The 17,415-nt window shown below is 52.2% G+C and overlaps 1 protein-coding gene across 1 annotated transcript; it reads left to right on the top strand.

The window, feature by feature from the left end:
• Positions 1 to 1,570: 1,570 nt before the first annotated feature.
• Positions 1,571 to 17,038, top strand: WNT4 (Wnt family member 4). The gene is made up of 5 exons (XM_058039495.1): positions 1,571 to 1,707; positions 13,297 to 13,532; positions 15,541 to 15,672; positions 16,041 to 16,183; positions 16,388 to 17,038. The coding sequence occupies exons 1-5, from the start codon at positions 1,631 to 1,633 to the stop codon at positions 16,853 to 16,855; spliced, it is 1,056 nt and encodes a 351-aa protein (XP_057895478.1). The 5' UTR covers positions 1,571 to 1,630; the 3' UTR covers positions 16,856 to 17,038.
• Positions 17,039 to 17,415: the final 377 nt, after the last annotated feature.

The raw sequence follows: 17,415 nt of genomic DNA, 5'->3' as shown, positions 1-17,415 counted from the left end.
CTTGCCTTCGTGACAAGTTCACTCAACACCCTGAGCAATTAGAAGCCAGAAGGCATCAGCTTTGTCTCAAATGATGAGCCAGATTAATCAGCTCCAGTTGCACTGAATTACCCAGACAGGGCTCACGGCAACAACCTTCAATTCACCAGCAAAGCAGCCAGAATCCCATTTTCATCCAGGATAATCAGCAAGGATGTGAAAGCCAGATGAATGACTAGGTGAGGGTGGGCTGCTGCCTGTCAGGAGTGGGAATATAAGTCAAAGCACTTTGAAATTAAATCCTCACTTTGACAGGGAACTAATGCAGAGATTTTAAAGTAGGTGTAATAAAGTTAGACAGGCATATGCAGCCTAGCGCAAGTTGCCGTGCTTTGAATAAGTGTGCCCCAGCTACAGGAAAACGGAGTTTGAAAAGACAAAGGGAATCTTGAATAGCTCCAAACCAGCTTGGCAAGATTTTAGAGATGGTAGCAAGAGGTTTTAGTAATGGACCTAAGTAACAACATTGTCAAGAGGAGATTTGGTGCACAGTTGTGGCTGCCTGGGATCTTGGATTTCACACCAAGCAGCCAGCTCATGTTGCTCCTGGCTTTAAATTAAGTCATTTATGCAGATATGGATAGACAGGGGCATAGTGGATGGAGCAGAGATAGGGATCCCTACCACATCTCTTGTTCTCGGGGTGGTTAAGACATGCTGTTAGGAGCTCTTGGGATTACTCAAGAGTTGACCTTTCCAGAGGTGAATTTAAACCTTGATATTTGTTCAAGCATCACCCTCCATCTGCACATTCTAGAGCCCGCCACCGCCCACTGGCAGCTCTCCACGGGGCAGCCCTTATTGAGATGCCAAGAGGGTTTGCAAACTTGTCCCTGTTCCATCTCCAAATGCTGTTCTCCTGAGAGAACCCCCAGAAAGAACCCACCCAGACCCCTCTCCTTAGTTGCAATTTTCAGATGCACTTTGGTATTTACAGTGAATTTTCAGAAACTGGAATTTCGGAAATCACTCCAAGTCAAAGGGGTGCTTGATGAAGAAGGCAGCCTGGGCCATGCACTCCAGGCAGCGCCAGGACATCTCAGGGCTCTGCTGCTTCATAGCGACCAGGAAATTACCCCAAAAACATCAAACGCGGAAACCCCCGCCCCTCCCCTTTGCGAGGCTCCCTCGTCTCTCCCCGCACACAGAGAACCCACCCAGAGGCGCCGCTTGGCGGGTGCAGCAGCAAGGTGGGGGACGCTGGCGGATTCCCCGCTGTCCTCCACGTCGCCGGAGAAACTCCCAACGCCCTCCCTGCCGGGGGAGCCCCTGGTGCCCTCTCCGGTGCCCTCCCCGCCACCGGCCCGCCCCGGGGATGTCCCCGGCAGTGAGTCCCGCCCAGGGAGCGGCGGAGCCGGGGCGGCCCCCGGGGCTGCCTCCGCCCCCGGCCCGCCTCCGGCCCCGCCGCTCCATCCCGGGACGGGCCGGCCGCGCTGACAGTCGGGCTCGGCGGCCGCCGCGGGAGCATCAGCCGGGCAGCGCCCGGCGCTCCTGCCCGCGCCCACCTGCGGCGGCGGCTGCCCTGGGCGCGGGGCGGCGGGGGCGCTGCCGCCGCCGGCTCCGCGTAGTCCCACCCCGCCTGCCCTCCAGGATGAGCCCTGAGTATTCTCTGCGCTCCTTGCTGCTCATCATCCTCGCCACCTTCTCGGCCAACGCCAGCAACTGGCTGTGAGTAGCCGCGGGGCGAGAGGGGGAACGCGGACACGCCGCCACTTGTTGGTAGCCCCGGGGGCGCGGAGCAGGTGCCGCGGGGTCGGGCAGCGCCGGGCGCGACCCCCGGCAGCGATGCTGCTCGGTCCCGGCCGGGCACAGGGCGCCCGTCGCCATCGCGCCCGTGCCCTGTCCCCGGTGACCCTTGCCACCGGGGCGGTGGGCTTGCAGCCCTCATCCGCGGGCAGGTGGGCGGCAGGGGATGCCGGCTCTCCCCAGCCGCTCAGCGGCGGAGTGTTATCGCGGTTGATGGGAATGGGGCTGGTTATCTAGCCCCGTCCCATTTTTTGTCCTTAAGTTATGAATCCGGATCACACCGGGATCACGGGTGGAGGTCAGGACGTCGGGTCGGAGCGGGGCCTGGGTGTTGGCGAGATGCCACGCGAGGGCCAGCGGTCCAGGGGAGGATTTGGCAGAGCGGGAGCGGCCAAACGTGCTGGGCCCGGGGATCTGCAGCGAGCAGGGCTGCCCACGCCTCGGCTCCCCATTCCCGGTAAGAGCACGGGTGTCGTGGGGCTGTTGCACGCCGCAGAGGAGCCCGATGACATCGGGAACCCGCTGAACAAACACTGAAATAATGTGTAAGGTAAACAGGGGCGGAAATCGTTCTGGAAAATTCCTACGTGTTTGCCAAGGCGGTGGGACTACTTTCTGAAGAGGACACCCCCCCTTTCCCCCTTCCCGGGTCAGAGGGGATGGAGCATGACAACACTTTCCCACCTAACTTTGAAGGAAGGCATCGGTTCTTCCTGATAAATCTGCTTTGGTGGGAGATGGTGCTTCCCCCGCTTTGCCGTGTTGCCGGCTGACGGGAACTAATTAGTTCCCGTGCACGCACCCAGCAGACCCGCTCTCCGGCTGAGGAGCGTGGGCCGCCTCCATCTCACCTTCATGGATTTCTCTCGGCAGGGGCAAGCGCACCACACAGGTTAAGGAGTTCCCAGGATTGTCAGCATGAAGGATCCTGAGTGTCGTGTATCCCAAACACAGGTGCTCAGATGGGCACACATCCCCTGTGCAAAGAGTCCTCTCTGCATCCGGATGCAGCTCCTGCCTTTACATTTTGGCTTGCTGGAGGCTGTGGGATGTAGGTGTTTTTTGGAGGATGCTCAGCAATGCCTGGGGAAAGTGCCAGGTCAGCCGCACTCTCCAAGTGTCCTGCCTGTGGGAAAAGGTGCCTGCCTGGGATGCGTTAGTGCTTAGTCCTTCTGTCCTCCTTCTTTGCCAGATGGAGCGATTTGCATGCCGCACGTCTCTAGCAACTGGTGGGTGGATCATAGCAGCTATCAAGGTGGTCTTTTAAGCTGTCATGGTTCTGGTGAAGGTATATTGGGAACTGTGGGAGTGTTTTTCCTGCAGGAGGAAAGTCCTGCTGAGGAAGCTCTGTGAGATGATGGCAGATCTCTGGAGAGGAGCAGCTTCGGCTGCCCTGGGACGGGCACGGCGGAAAGTGGGGATTTCAGAGTAAGGTCGGCAAGCCGCCCCGCACGGATGTGCAGAGGTGGGACTCCCCTCGGTCCCCGGCGCCGCACGCAGCTGGAATGGGATTTGGGAGGCGAGGCGGAGCGGTGATTCGCCGCACTAGTCAGGGAGGGCTGTGTGCAGCCGTCCGTGCTGGCAGAGCAAGGGTGGGCGCGGGGGGCTCATTCCTGCCAACAGGGGAGGAAAAGCAGATACATTTCAGTGCGTTTCAAAGGAAGGGGGTCAACTTTTTTTGATGTTGCAAATGTATCATGATAAAAGGATCGTCCCCCGCTCAGTGCTTTTTATTCTTTGCCTTTAGGATTAAGACAATTCCCATTGTTTATCTTCTCACATCAGAAACAAAGACTGCCGGAGGCAATAAACAGAGTTAGAAGGATCCCAGGAATTATCAGATATTCGAGGAATGAGTGTGCCTCGTATGTCTTCACGTGTGTGGGCTCAGCGTGCTCGGCGTTATCCCAGGGCGCTGCCAGCTTGTGCCCAGCACACGGGATGGATCCAGCCTCGCCGGGCACATAGTTCTGCACAGAGGTGTGTGCACGGAATGGCAGCATGCAGTGAAGTTTGCTTTTTCAGAAACCTGCTGGATTAGAGATTAAGCTCAGTTGTGAGGTTTTTTTTTTTCTCTCCTCCTAAAGCTCTAAAGCTTCTTTCGACCTGTACAGACTCGCATTCCCCCAGTGCTTTGGAGATACGCTGCTTGCAGTGCTTGAGCTAAGGGTTTCTGTCAGCCTGACTTTGTGGGGAAAGCACTTGTTTTGGCCATGCAATGAGCTGCCCCATCCAGTATAAAAAGGAGATGATGTAGGGATCTCTCAAAGGGATCGCTCTGCTACAGAGGCCATTGTGCTGGAAGGGATTTCCCAAGTCTTTTCATGAAACAAACCAACCTACTTTCTCCCTGGTTAGGAAGCAAACCTCAGGTGATTTTTATCAGTGTTTTGAGTCTGGGGAGTTGCCGCTTGCCTTGTTGCCTATCCAGAAAGCCTCTGTTCTCCAAATCTGAAGAGATACTCTGTTCCCACTTTTTGTGAAAGCCTCAGGCTTGCTCTTCCTTCTGCCTTTGGAGGCTCTGATTTGCTTCACACCTCTTCAGGCAGAGGTTTGTAAATTAAATAAAGGGCTGTAGACAGAGCCTTTTACATCTTGTTGGCTGTGCGCAGGAAGGTCCCTCTGGCTTCTGCTTTATCTCTTAAGGAGTCCGGGGCTGTGCTTTTTACAGGGGAAGCAGATGAGTTACTTTTCAAAACAACTTGCACTTCGTAGACACTTGAACCCACATGTGCAGGGATGTGGTTGAATTTGGAAGCAAGGCCTCTTCTGCTCCAAACTCATCCTGATGCTGAGAGTGTTTCATAGAGACTTCTAGCCAAACAAGCAGCATTCCACAGCTGGCACAGGAGTGCCAGGCTTTGGTTTTAGTCCAGTTGTTTAGTTAGTTAGTTATTAATTTATTTACCTATTTTGGAGAGAAGGAAGTCCATGTGAAAAAGTGAACTAGAAAGTGTGCAAAGTGGGTTATGGATGTAAGCATCCACTAAATGCATGAGGCACTGGGGCCCACAGCCTTGCTCTCTAGCTGTTCAGAGGGTCTGAATGATGAGAGAACAGAAACAGAAAACAGCAGATACAACAGGGTAGGGTCCTTTAGGGGTGAGACCCCTGGTTATCAAACTATCTGGGAATCATTACAGCCTCTCTCCATTTTCTTGTAGCTAAAACTGGCTCTGGAAGAGGCTCTCCATATGGACATGCTTGGTCTGAGATATGGTCATGCCATTTTAGAGCAGGGTGTACCACCAGCAGCTCTGTCTACCCATTCTTTACAGGGATTTAAAATCTCCATCTGGGCTTGGAACTTGGCTTAAAGGGCCAGGAGCACAGATGGGCTTTTAAAACCTTAAAAAAAAATATGAGTGCTCTGGGAAAGCTTGAAGACATTGTGAAGGTCCAAACAAGCCTGGCTAAGCAGCTGCTTTCTAACCACTTTCAAGGGCTGGTGAGGAAGAGATAAAAGGAGTTTGGATTTCCCTGGCCTCCTTTCATCAGAACATCACAAAGTGCTTTCAGACAGGCGGCCCAATTCTCTGTGCCCATCTCTGCCAGCTTAGGAGTGGGGATGTCGCAAGAGCAGCCGGAATGCTTGTTTTGTTTGGGTCATTATGCAATGCAGAAGATTTGAGAGGAAGCATGCCTGGGTCCTGCATTGCATCCTTCTGGTTTTAAACCAGGCTTTATTTTTTTCAGGTGAGTCTCCACAGCTTTGATAGTGGGGACAGATCACTTCACCTGGAGCCTGACATAGTTTAGTTTTGTTCAACATTCTTTGCATTGTCATTGCAATGCTCCGTCTTTCACGTGGTGAGGAACCGGTTCAGTATTTTCCCTTCCTCAGATGCCATGCTGCCATGGCACAGATTTGGCAGGTGCTCTAACACAGAGCTGTTCCTGCCAGTCTGCACTCCCTTCTCCATGCTCCATGGTTTCTGCTGGGAGGACGGTGTCAGGAAGGTTCCCTGGTCACATCTGAGCTGGTCCCAGCAGCCAGGGTGGTGGGTTGCACCGTTTGGGTTTGATGAGGAATTTCCTTACTTTGAGGGGTGCTGTGGGTTGGACAAATGGCTCTCCACTTCTGAGATGCTCAGGGCTCCTTTGCATTGCTCTGGGAATCCTGTCAGATCCACAAGGTCGGAGCATGAACCAATGGAACCTGTTTCCAAGGCTGTGAGGTAGGAAATTGAAACTGCTGGATATATATTTTAATTTTTATTTATTTGTAAGTCTCGCCACTTCTGACAATACCAGCTAATTTTATCTCAGTGATGAAAATGGACTAGCTGTGGGTTGCACCCTGCAGGTTGCCCCCAGTAGTCCTGGCACTGGACTTCCAAACAAGTTTGGCTTGTCTCTGAGCAATGGTCCTGCCTGGCAGACACCCTTCAGGGCTGTGTTTGCCAGAAGGGCCCCGTGCTCTCTAGCTCCTCGGTGGTGATGGGCATTTCTGTCTTTTCCTAAGAAAGCTTCAAGTAAAATTATACCCCGGTCTTTCAGAACCTAACTCTAGGGAGGATGGACAGGAAGGAGATAAAACCACTCTGCATGCCAGGCTGTGAAGAACTGGATAAGCTCCAAAAATGAGCAACAGCAAGAGGCAGGTTTCTTTTTTGCAATGGCTTGATGTGACTCCATGAATCGAAACTGGACTTTTGCACTGAAGCAAAAAAGTGTTTATGTTACTTTGCTGAGAGCTACTGTCTGCTTGATTAATTCATCCTTGTAGATGTAGAGAAATGCATTACAGCCACTCTCTTAAAATTATGAAATTGCTGAACGATCCTGGAGGTTAACAGTTTCTAGGAGATTCTTCTGTATTTCCTTACAAGTGCAATGACACTGGCTCTTACAATAATTGGTGATTTTTTTCTTAAAGCTTGAAAACTTGCAGTCATCCAAGGCTGCTTGAATGGTAGACTCTGCTCTGCATATTGAGTGCAGGTCACCTCTGCTTTCCCTGCCCAGGGGTGTCTGTCCCCAACACCTGTGGGTGAGCCCTGGCAGCATCCTCCAGGCTCTCCTGGAGCTGCTGCCATGGGCTGCTGCACTTCACAGCCAGGAAGCTGCCTTGCAGGATCTGGCTGGCTCAGCAGAACTAGAGCCAGTATTGTGCTTTCATGAAATTACTTGGGGAAAAGTAATTGAGTCTCTTGGCCAATGGAGAGCAGCCTGGGGTCTGTTGAAAGTTGGGTGAGATCAAACTAATAGTGTCGAAGGCTTTTTGTGTCACGTATTTGCAAATTCTGATCAAAACCTTAAACTCATCAGATTTCCTGCAGAGGTCTGGCCTGAAGCACTGCAGAAGTTGGTCTGCACTTGCCTCCCCTTGCAGCAAGGCCTAGGTGTTGTACCTGAATCCAGGAGTATCTTCTATTGTCTTATAAAGGAAGTAAAGGAAATTTCTTACACACTGAAAGCAGATTTCCAAAAGAGATGCTGTTCAGGCTCTTCCTAGCTTCCATCCTGCTCTCCCCCATTAAGAAGTGGAGATTTTGCCCCCGTGTGCTCAGAAAGCCAAAAAGCAGCACTGGCTCGGGACCAGCAGCTGGCCATCTCACTGTGCCCAGTCCCCAAAGACTTGTGAGGGGGGAGGTTGTGGGATCTCAGCCCCTCAGGACTGATGTGCAGAGTGACCGAGACCACCCTTGGGGGGCTCGGGAGTCCTGGAATGTTGCCAGAAGTGTCTGGTGGCTGCACTTTGATCCTGCACGGGAGATGACACCTGTATGAGGATGGGAGGATTTCACTGGGTGAATGGTGAAGGGATAAGTTAATTAGAGTGTGAAACACAGGGTTTAGGATTTCTGTACAGGGGGGTCTAAAGAAGTAAGATGGAGGAATTGGGGCGTGTCCTGTCCTCCTTCTTCTTCTTCTTGGCCTCCATCTTCTGTGGTGATGTTGGCACTTTGGGATTGGTTATTACTAAAAGTGCACTGGTTAATAAGGGTAAAAGGTATTGGGGAAAAATGATAAATATTGTATACGTAATTTTGAGAAAAGAGAAAATCTTTTAGATAAACAATTAATAAACATCGAGACCGAGAAAAGATCTGAAGCCTCTTCTCGTCCTTTGAAGCACGGGCTGTCCAAGGCCACCCCGGGCCTTTCCAGGCCACCCAAACAGCCGAGAAACCGACAGGAGGTGAGCCACCACCAGGGGCTGGGACATGGGTGTTTGCTGGGTGCACGCGGTGGTGGATGTAGGGTCCAAGGAATGGGGGACAGGAGGTGTAGACTCACCCTTGAGCTGAGGGATGGAGGTATAGGCATAGCCCTGCCTCCTCCTGGGTCACTCTCTGCAGCTGGTAATTGCAGGTGAAGAGTAGGTGTGAAAACCAGGTTTCAGCCAAGAGATGGTGCCCTAACTGTGACAGGAAGGACTGAGGCAGACCGCTGTATTTTTTCCAAGGAAGACAACCAGACAGGTTCTCAGGTGATGACTTGTAAATCATAGTTTACACTTGGAAAAGCAGGATGTGTAATCCCAGGAGGGGAATGCCTGGTCCCTAGGAGGGCCAAGTCTGCTACAGAGCCAGCAGCTGGACAAGGGCAACCTTGCAGGTCTCCTGCAAATCCTGACAGGAACATTCCCAAGCTGGCAGGCTTGAGGAACCATGGATGTGGTGGGCCCTACTGGCCTGGAGCTGTTGGAACACAGAGACTGGCACTAAGCCCAGTGTGGGACACCATGAGAAATCATGGGAGCTGTATGGCCTGCATAGAGCATCATCTGGCCTGCCAGACTGAGACATCTTCCCATGGCTCCACTCACCCTGCCTGCTAGGAGAAAGCAACAAGGCAAAGATAAAACACTCCTCTGTATCTGCAGGATGGCTCCTTGTAAGGAGCCATAGCACTGGTCAGTAACTCTCCCTGCATGGATATATCTATGGAGACAGATAGATGCATGCAGGGATGCATGGGGTTTTTCCATGGATTTTTCACATTATAAACAATCCTAGTCCTACCCCAGAAGAAGCTTGCCTGCATGAGCTGTCTCAATCCTTAGGACAGTCCCAAGTGCTGACTGTCCTTGCACCCTCAGGAGGCACAGATATGTCCTTGCTGACCCCTCCACAAGCACAGGGGTGTTTGCTGCCTCTCAGACAGGAGCAGAGCTGAATCATCTTCACAGTTTAGGGTTTGGACAAGCTTTTTGTGGCCTTGGCCACTCAACCTTGTGGGAAGGTTGGGTATTCGCTGGGCAGGGTGAAGCTTCTGAGCCTGATTTCAGAACATGTATTGAGTGGTTTATCAGGGATGCTACTGGCCTGGGTCTGAAAATTATCATCTTCAGGAAAATATTCCCAAAATGAGACAATACAAAGAGTTCACACTTGAAACTCATTTGTTTGGAAAAAGGAAACACTAGAGATCTCTGCTTTCTCCAAGGTACCCTCTCTGATGCACTTCAAATGAGCATTTGTCAGTGACTGAAATTCCCACACCTGTCCATGGCAGGGAATCTTCTCCCCTCTCCTCCTCGCTCTATCTGACAGATGCTATGGCTCTTTCAATGTCTCCTTGTCATTTCACTAATTATTCTTCCTCATGAAAGTATTATCATAATTTTTATTTAAGCAGGGCTTTCTGACATCCCCCACCTTTCCAAAGCTCGCTGGATTTGAGATTTACTTATTTGCCATCTTGCAGAGTGCATCAGCTGCAGCTGCTTAAATTATGGGCTTCAATCCTGGTCTCAATACTTCAGATGGGAAAAAAGAAAGGGCTTTCAGTCAGTTTTCTCCTAAATCAATGACTCTTAAGAGGGAGTCTGTTGTGCAAGTGACTTGCCTGGATTTAAAGGCGGGAGAAAAGAAATATACAAGGCCACGATGAAGCAAGAAGACAGAACTTCAAAAAATGGTGTGGGCAACAGCTCTCCTCTTTGCCCAGAAACATTCTTTGCCCAGTCTTGGAAAAGGAAGAAAATACGCCATTGCTTTAGTTTGTTTTCCACAAACAGGGCTGTTTTGAGGCTGTATGTGAGACTTAAATTATAATCCAGAGCTCTGCATAGCAATCGAGATGTGATGTCATGATGGAGGATCTGCAGTGAGACTTTGTAGAGGGCAGGAGCTGTTTGTTGCCTTCCTCCTGCTGTGCCTGTCTATCTCTCTGTGCAGGTAGACAAAGGCTTTGGCTGCAGATTCTACCACTTCAGCCCAGGGAAACAAAGTTTGGAGCAAAGTTCTTGTTAACGACCAGACAAAGCGCTCCAGCCAGGTTTCCATGGGGACCGTGGGATGCTGCAGATGTGTTTGGTTCCTGACAGCCTTGGTGCTCCACAGCCCTGAGAAACAGGAGATGGAAGCACCTCTGAGTGCTGACAAGGGCAGAGCATGTTTCCCAGTTCTTACCTAACTCTTCATCTGCCCCAGAGAGGGGAAGGGGATAGGGTAATTCCTACCTGGTGCTCCTGAATGTGCTGTGATGAGATGCCATGTGAGAGCCTCAAAGCTGAGGTCCTTCAGTCAAAGGTCCTTCCTTAAATCCTTGCCTCAGCAGCTGGATCCTGAATCGGGGATCAGGATGTGAGCCTCCTCCCCATGAAAACCCTTGTCTTTTGGAAAGCAGTGATAGTTCTCCTGGATGAGTAACAAACTAGTAGCATTATAGGGCCACGGCATTTTAGGCACAGTTGTCTCCATCTCCGCAGAGGGGCTGGCAAACATAGGCCAAGGAGGGGTGATAGGACACAGGACCTGTCAAGGAGGAGAGAGGCCAGAGCACTGCTCTGGATAGTTTCATCTTATTTGTCTGCATTGCAAAACAAATTACCAGACCTGTTCTTGAGAGCTGTACCTATCTTTGAAGCATCCTTGGCCTTTGTTTTATAATCCTAAATAGCATTAAGTGTGAGTTGGGGAGGCACCTTATCAGGTGCATCTCCTTGGAAAAGCTTGAAAGGCTTTTGTCACACTTTATGCATGCTTTGAATTTATTACTGCACATTGCCCAGAGAATCTCAAGCTGGGAAATGTATTAGAAAAGGAGATTATGCCCCATCCTGAGCAGAGCTGATAATAATGCAGATGCTACATGTGTGTCACAAAACTCTTCCACCAATGTGTCTGCACTCAAAGCAGGCACTGACTCATCTGTAGGACCAGTCTCACTGGCTTTGAAGGAGCTGCTTGCCTGACATGATAAATGCCAGGCAGAGGGGGAAGCCAAATCAGCACAAGGAGTTGGTGCTGGAGATAGATTCTGATTTTCTTGGCTTCCAGGCTCAAAGCTGATCAATAACCCACACTGTCTGGAGCTGAATCTTAGCACTCGGCTGTGTGTCATCTTCCCCACGCCCAAACTGGAATGATGGCTGGACCTGGGAGGGGACAGCTGTTACAGGCACCCTGTGTGTGCTCAGCATTCAGCATCCTCAAGGCTCCCAGAGGTGGTTTGGTGCCATCACACCAGGTCAGCCAAGTGCAGCAAGATGGGAGAACAGTTGTTGCACTCCATGTCTGGGACTGCCCCACAGGGCTGGGGACACCCATTGCATGGTGTGGGGGCCAGCAGAAAGGTGACAGTCCTGAGTTTCGCCACAGTGGGTTTTTCAAGCCACCTGTTTACATCGGGTCCTGTCTTCTGCAAGCAGGGCTGTCCCCTTGGAGGAACAGGAAGCCTTGGGCAAAGATGATTTGCTGCTATAAAGGCTCTAACAGCACTTGAATCTGAAACCCCAGCAGCCTGCCTCTTCCCACTGTCAGAGAAGCATTGCCTCCATGATCACACGCAGGGAAAACTGAATACTTTTGACATCTCGCCATGCAGACTCCCCACGGACACCATGAGCCAAGACAGCTTTCTCCCTGGCTCCCACGGCCCCCCCAGTTGTGAGCATAAAACCAAGCTGGTGAATAATTCTGCTGATGCACAGCAGAGAAAATCTTGTTTTCCCCTCCTGGGGCAGACTGGCAGGGTTAATGGGAGGAAGAGGCTGTGACAACTTGATTTTGTGGCTTAAGTCAGCAGATCTGGCTCCTGGGACACATGGGAACAGGCAGGGAGCAGGAGCCACTTTTGCACAGTCACTTCTCGGAGACAAGCAGGGCTTCAAAAGAAAAATCCTTTGCAGGATGTTGCAACTTGGGAGGAGGAGTTAAAAAAACACACAAACAAACCCACAAGTTGTGTAGGGCTGGGAAATGCAGAGTCAAGGAATGAAGTTTCTAAAAAAGCTCAGTAGTTGCAGCTCTTGGTGCAGAGAAGTAGCAGTGTGAGACAATGCTGGCAATTCCCAAGGACACTAAAGCTCAGTGTGGACAGTGGATGGATGCAAGCGTGAGTCACACCTGTCCCACGCAGGGGACCCTCCATGTCCACAACAGGTCAGGGCTCCACTCTGGCAGCGTCATCTCAAGTGGCTGCCAGCAGCCACAGGAAGGAGGGAGTCTCATATATACACCTGCCAACACAGTCACCAATGGTTGTAGAGGATATTGAATTCTCACACAGCCTCGTTGGAAAATCTGACTGGGACTATCTTAAGCTCCTTCTGTGTTCCAGAGTTTGGGGCAGGAGGATGGAACTGGGAAATGGGCAAGCATGGACACCATGCCCACAACACAACAAGGGGTGGGAGGTTGAGTTACTAGGATGTGCAGCAGGGACCATCATACCCACACACTGGACAAGGAAATGCTGAGAGGTATTGAGGTGCTTGCTCCTCAAGGAGTTTGCTCCCTCATTCCCCTAATACTGACACCCAAGAGCAGCTCTGTGACTCTTACTGCTGAGGATGGCACTATGGAAAGCAGAACACATGGTCCCCTCCACACAGGGCCAGTCTTTTCCAGATCAGCAAAGACCTCATGGCCCTATTCACAAGCTGGGCTGGTGGAGGAAGTGCCCAGCCTGTGAAATTTTGCCCTGGTAGGCTCCTGATTCTGCTTCCTTGCTTCAAATCCTGCTTGAATCCCAAGTGACAGGAAACCTGGCAGCTCCCAGAGGCCATCCCTGCCTGTTGGGGTCTGGGGCAGCTAAAAGCAGCCTCCAGGAGGGAAGTGGTTTGGGGGGCAATGTTTGCCAGTCATGAGCACACAGACACGCTGTGGGAGCACTGTGGCAGATGGAGCTGGCAGCCAAGTGCCTGTCCTGCTTGTTTTGGCTGACTTTGGAGACCTCTGGCTTTTCCTAGTAGCACTTGGATATGCCAATACTCAGGAGACCTGACCAGGCACATTCAGACAGCGCTGAAAATATCTTCCTTGCAGGCAACAGAGGCAAAGGGGAGCCAACAGCTGGACTCCCCAAGAGACAGGAGCTAGGCTGCAAGAGGGACGGTCGTTTTGCTTGGGCTTGTTCTCTCTCAGCCAGAAATGCATCCTGCAGAGTCACTGCTGTGATACATTTAAAGGTGACCCAGAGGGGCAGCAGGTCTCAGCTGTGGAGGGGGTACTAGGTTCAGTCTCCTTGCTTTCTGGAAGGCTGAACATGGGTCCCAGATGAATATGGGCTCCCCCAGCCCTTGCCTCCTAACCTGTTGTGCTGGTGTCCTGGCAGGTACCTGGCGAAGCTGTCTTCAGTAGGGAGCATCTCTGAGGAGGAGACCTGCGAGAAGCTGAAGGGCTTGATCCAGCGCCAGGTGCAGATGTGCAAGAGGAACCTGGAGGTGATGGACTCGGTGCGACGCGGAGCCCAGCTGGCCATTGAGGAGTGCCAGTACCAATTCCGCAACCGCCGCTGGAACTGCTCCACGCTGGATACCCTGCCTGTCTTCGGCAAGGTGGTGACACAAGGTGAGCTGGAAGGACGTGTCCGGGGTGATGCTGCTGGGGGAATGGCTATAAAAGCAGCTTGGTGGGCTGCAGGTGGGATTTTGCCTGCTTGCCCCTGCACCAGTGGCTGTATAGCGTCAGGAATGGCCCATCCAGTGTTGGATCTCGGGGTGGATGGGTCCCTGTGCACTTCAGTGGGGCTCTATTCAGTATGCTGGGTACAGCATATTCAGGCTCCTGCTGCTTCTCAGCTCTCCTGAACTTTTTCCACACCAATTGACAAGGACATGCCAAGTTTGAACAAAGGTCCTAAAGTCACCTTGGTCCCATCTCTTTCCCACCAAACTAGGAGCTCCACTCCATAAAGCCATGGGTGCATTTACTCAGTCTCTTTCTGAGCAGTGCTGAAGCAGTGACTGCTGCCAGACTGGCACATGGCCACTCTTGAGCAGAGTATCAATGGGGGCGCCGTCAGGAGGATGGGTTGGTGCTGCCTGGCATGGGGAGAACATGTGGCAGCATCATCCCCCACCACCAGCCTTCAGGGCTGGATATGGCCAGGGCAGCCCCCAGCTGCACCCTGACTTCCCAGAAGCACAGGACTGTAATGCTGTGGAGTGAGGATACAGAGGGGAAAACCCCTCTGCAACCCCTTAAGATCGCTGAAGCACTGCTTGCCTCCCCTCAGGTGCTATCTCTGCCTCCCCTCAAGCACTATCTCACCTCCCATCCCAGGACTCCTAAACCAAAGCATCCCCCTGGCTCCTTTTTTGACTTTCCTCCCCTCCATGCAGGGGTGAAGATCTCTTCTCGTGAAGGTTCAGGGACTGGAAATACCAGAAATACCAGAAACTAAAAGTCGTCTCTTTTTAGGCAGCCACAGCACAAACCGACCAACATGATCCTACTATTAACCTCGATTAACTTGGAGGCAGTTCAGTCCCACACTGGCTGGGTCCTCCCCAGCCACTGCCAACTGGGCCACCAAAGTCTGGGATGCGACCACCAAAGTAGCTGCCCTCTCTCTGACTGGCAAGCTGAGCGATGCCTGCTCACAAGCCATTGCCCCTCTGTACCAAACATGGGACCACCCCAAATGCCAGCCCTCCTTGCTCAGAAATGGAGGGTTTGTGCCCTCAACCAGCCTCAGAGGATAGTGGGCATTGTGTGTTGCTAAAGCTGATCCCTGCCCCTGCTACTCTGTGTGTTCATGCCCAGGAATGCGCCCAACTTCCCAAACAAGTTTTTCTCAACCATGTGGCACCACAGGTAGACACAAAAACTCGGACTGCACTGCACCCTGGACACTAGTGGGGTTCTGTGAGGTGCTTTGGGAGCAGAACAGGGTTTTGCATGGTAGTTTGGGAGGCATTGCGAGCTACACAACCCTGTGAAAGAGGATGGCAAGGATCTGCAGCTGCAGGGAATGTTCCTGGATGTGGAAAGCAGACAGGGCAACTCTGCCATGAAACCTTTCCTGCATCCATCTATTCTGGATGCAGGAAAGATTTCATGGCAGAGCTGCCCTGCAAGCACAAGGCAAGACAGTCTTCCCCTATAAGCTAGAGCTCTGCCCACATTAGCAGTGCAGCCTCTGTCTCTCCTAGTACTCGGTTTTATCATTCATCCGTCATTCATGTTTTTAATGTTGTGGGGCAGTTCCCAGCTTCTTCACTATTGCAGAATGGGCTCTCACTTCTGCAAAACATCTCCCAGCACCCAGGGGTCTCTGATGAGTCAGGTCCAGGCTTGGCACTAAGCAAACAGCATCCCCGGGGGTGGGGACAATGAGGGTCCTGCATGTGCTGCCTCTATCTTGGGAGGAAGTGTTTTGCCAAGACCTGTCTTTCAGACCAGATTTTCAGGGGAGTTTATGTGCCACAGCATAGTTAAGAGGGAAGAGGAGAAGAGATACATGTGGCAGTCTACCAAGAGCCTTTGGCCACCGGGCTGCATTGCCTCCAGAATTCCCGCTCATGTTGCCTCAGACTTTCTGCCACCTTTCCCACCGTGGTTTGTGCCATTGCAGGGACACGAGAGGCAGCGTTCGTCTACGCCATCTCTTCAGCAGGGGTGGCCTTCGCCGTGACCCGCGCCTGCAGCAGTGGCGAGCTGGACAAGTGTGGCTGTGACCGCACAGTGCAGGGGGGCAGTCCACAGGGTGAGTGTTTGAACAGGGAGCAGCTGCAGCTGAATGGAGACGCAAAGTAGCCAAAATACCTGCAATTCAAACCCACTCTCTGAAGCCATCCAGAAAAGAGGGAAAAGTTTAAAAAAACCAAAATGCTGGTTAGTTCACGTGACTGCCTCAGAAAGACACCTGAATGCATCACCCACTGGACTGAAAACATCTTGTCCGTGTGTTCCCTAGGGCCACACTCCCTAGCTTCCCCTGTTCCCGTGTGGCACAGACTAGTAGGCAGCAAGACAGAGAGAGGGCAGGCCAGCTGGATTTTAGGAAGAGTAGGGCTGGAGAGTTCAAGCACTACGGGGTGGCAGTACCTGTCTCATCTGTGCTCTCTGCCTCAGGCTTCCAGTGGTCAGGCTGCTCCGATAACATCGCCTACGGTGTGGCCTTCTCGCAGTCCTTCGTTGACATCCGTGAGAGGAGCAAAGGGGCCTCTTCCAACAGAGCATTAATGAACCTCCACAACAACGAGGCAGGGAGGAAGGTAATGGCAAGGAGAGAACCTAGGCAGCTGGCACCGCTCTGCAGCATCCCAGCCATGGCGTGAGCCATTTGGGCTTCTTTTAATCCCATACCCACCCAGCAGTGTTTTCTGCACAGCCCTCCCAGGCCCTGTCCATTGCACCCTCCCTGCTATGTCCATCCCACACTGATCACCCCATCTTGTTCCTTGGGTCTGTTCCTGCAGGCGATCCTGAACAACATGCGGGTGGAATGTAAGTGCCATGGTGTGTCAGGCTCGTGCGAGTTCAAGACGTGCTGGAAAGCCATGCCCCCCTTCCGCAAAGTGGGCAACGTCCTCAAGGAGAAATTCGACGGTGCCACAGAGGTCGAACAGAGCGAGATTGGATCCACCAAAGTGCTGGTGCCCAAAAACTCCCAGTTCAAGCCACATACAGACGAGGACCTCGTCTACCTAGACTCCAGTCCTGACTTCTGTGACCACGACCTCAAGAACGGGGTCCTGGGCACCAGTGGACGGCAGTGCAACAAGACCTCCAAGGCCATTGATGGCTGCGAGCTGATGTGTTGTGGCCGTGGCTTTCACACGGACGAAGTGGAGGTTGTGGAAAGGTGCAGCTGCAAATTCCACTGGTGCTGCTCCGTCAAGTGCAAACCCTGCCACCGGGTGGTGGAGATCCACACATGCCGGTGATGCACGGGGGAGGGCACCCACCTGTATCCTCTTTAACTGACCCTGCTTCTCCCTTGCCCCACAGCCAGGACTGAGGAAGTGACCCAGATGCTGCAGGGAGAGCACAGCTCTTTACAGAGACAGAACCACAGAGAAAAACAGATTTTAAAGAAAAAAATATTTAAAGTTTTAAAAAACTGATCATTGTTGGCTTTTTTTATTTTGTTTTATCTGCTTTGCTGTATGTATTGCTGAAGCCAGAGCCCCTTGGTGTCCCGTGCTGGCAGATATGTTTGCTCTCTGGCTGTCTGGGGACCTGTGTGATGCCAGCTCCTGTCGGGTGGGCTCCTGCTGCTTTTGGAGTGCTGCAGACAAGAAGTGTTTGAGGCAAGGGTAGTACAGCATTTGAAATCTTCTATTGTATAAAGGCATGTGCTGCGCATCCTGGAGTGCCACTGGCCTGGCTAAGCCTCAGGAAGGGAAGGAGCACAGCCAGCCTGTGCAGCCAGGTGCACGGCAAGGGACAGGCAGGTGGTGACAGGCTGGCACTGTCCTCCAAGAGTTAAGTCCATGTGGAGCTC

The sequence above is a fragment of the Melospiza georgiana genome, chromosome 22 (genome assembly GCF_028018845.1).
Source record: "Melospiza georgiana isolate bMelGeo1 chromosome 22, bMelGeo1.pri, whole genome shotgun sequence".
In the NCBI taxonomy this organism is placed as follows: Eukaryota; Metazoa; Chordata; class Aves; order Passeriformes; family Passerellidae; genus Melospiza; species Melospiza georgiana.
Note: the sequence above shows the minus strand (reverse complement) of the source record. Positions and strands in the feature narration are given on the sequence as shown.

Excerpts from the sequence above, each read along its gene's own strand:
- WNT4 (XM_058039495.1), top strand. The coding sequence starts at position 1,631 with ATGAGCCCTGAGTATTCTCTGCGCTCCTTGCTGCTCATCATCCTCGCC. Across the intron at positions 1,708-13,296 it reads GCCAACGCCAGCAACTGGCT|GTACCTGGCGAAGCTGTCTT; the intron begins GTGAGTAGCCGC and ends GTGTCCTGGCAG. Across the intron at positions 16,184-16,387 it reads ACAACGAGGCAGGGAGGAAG|GCGATCCTGAACAACATGCG; the intron begins GTAATGGCAAGG and ends CTGTTCCTGCAG.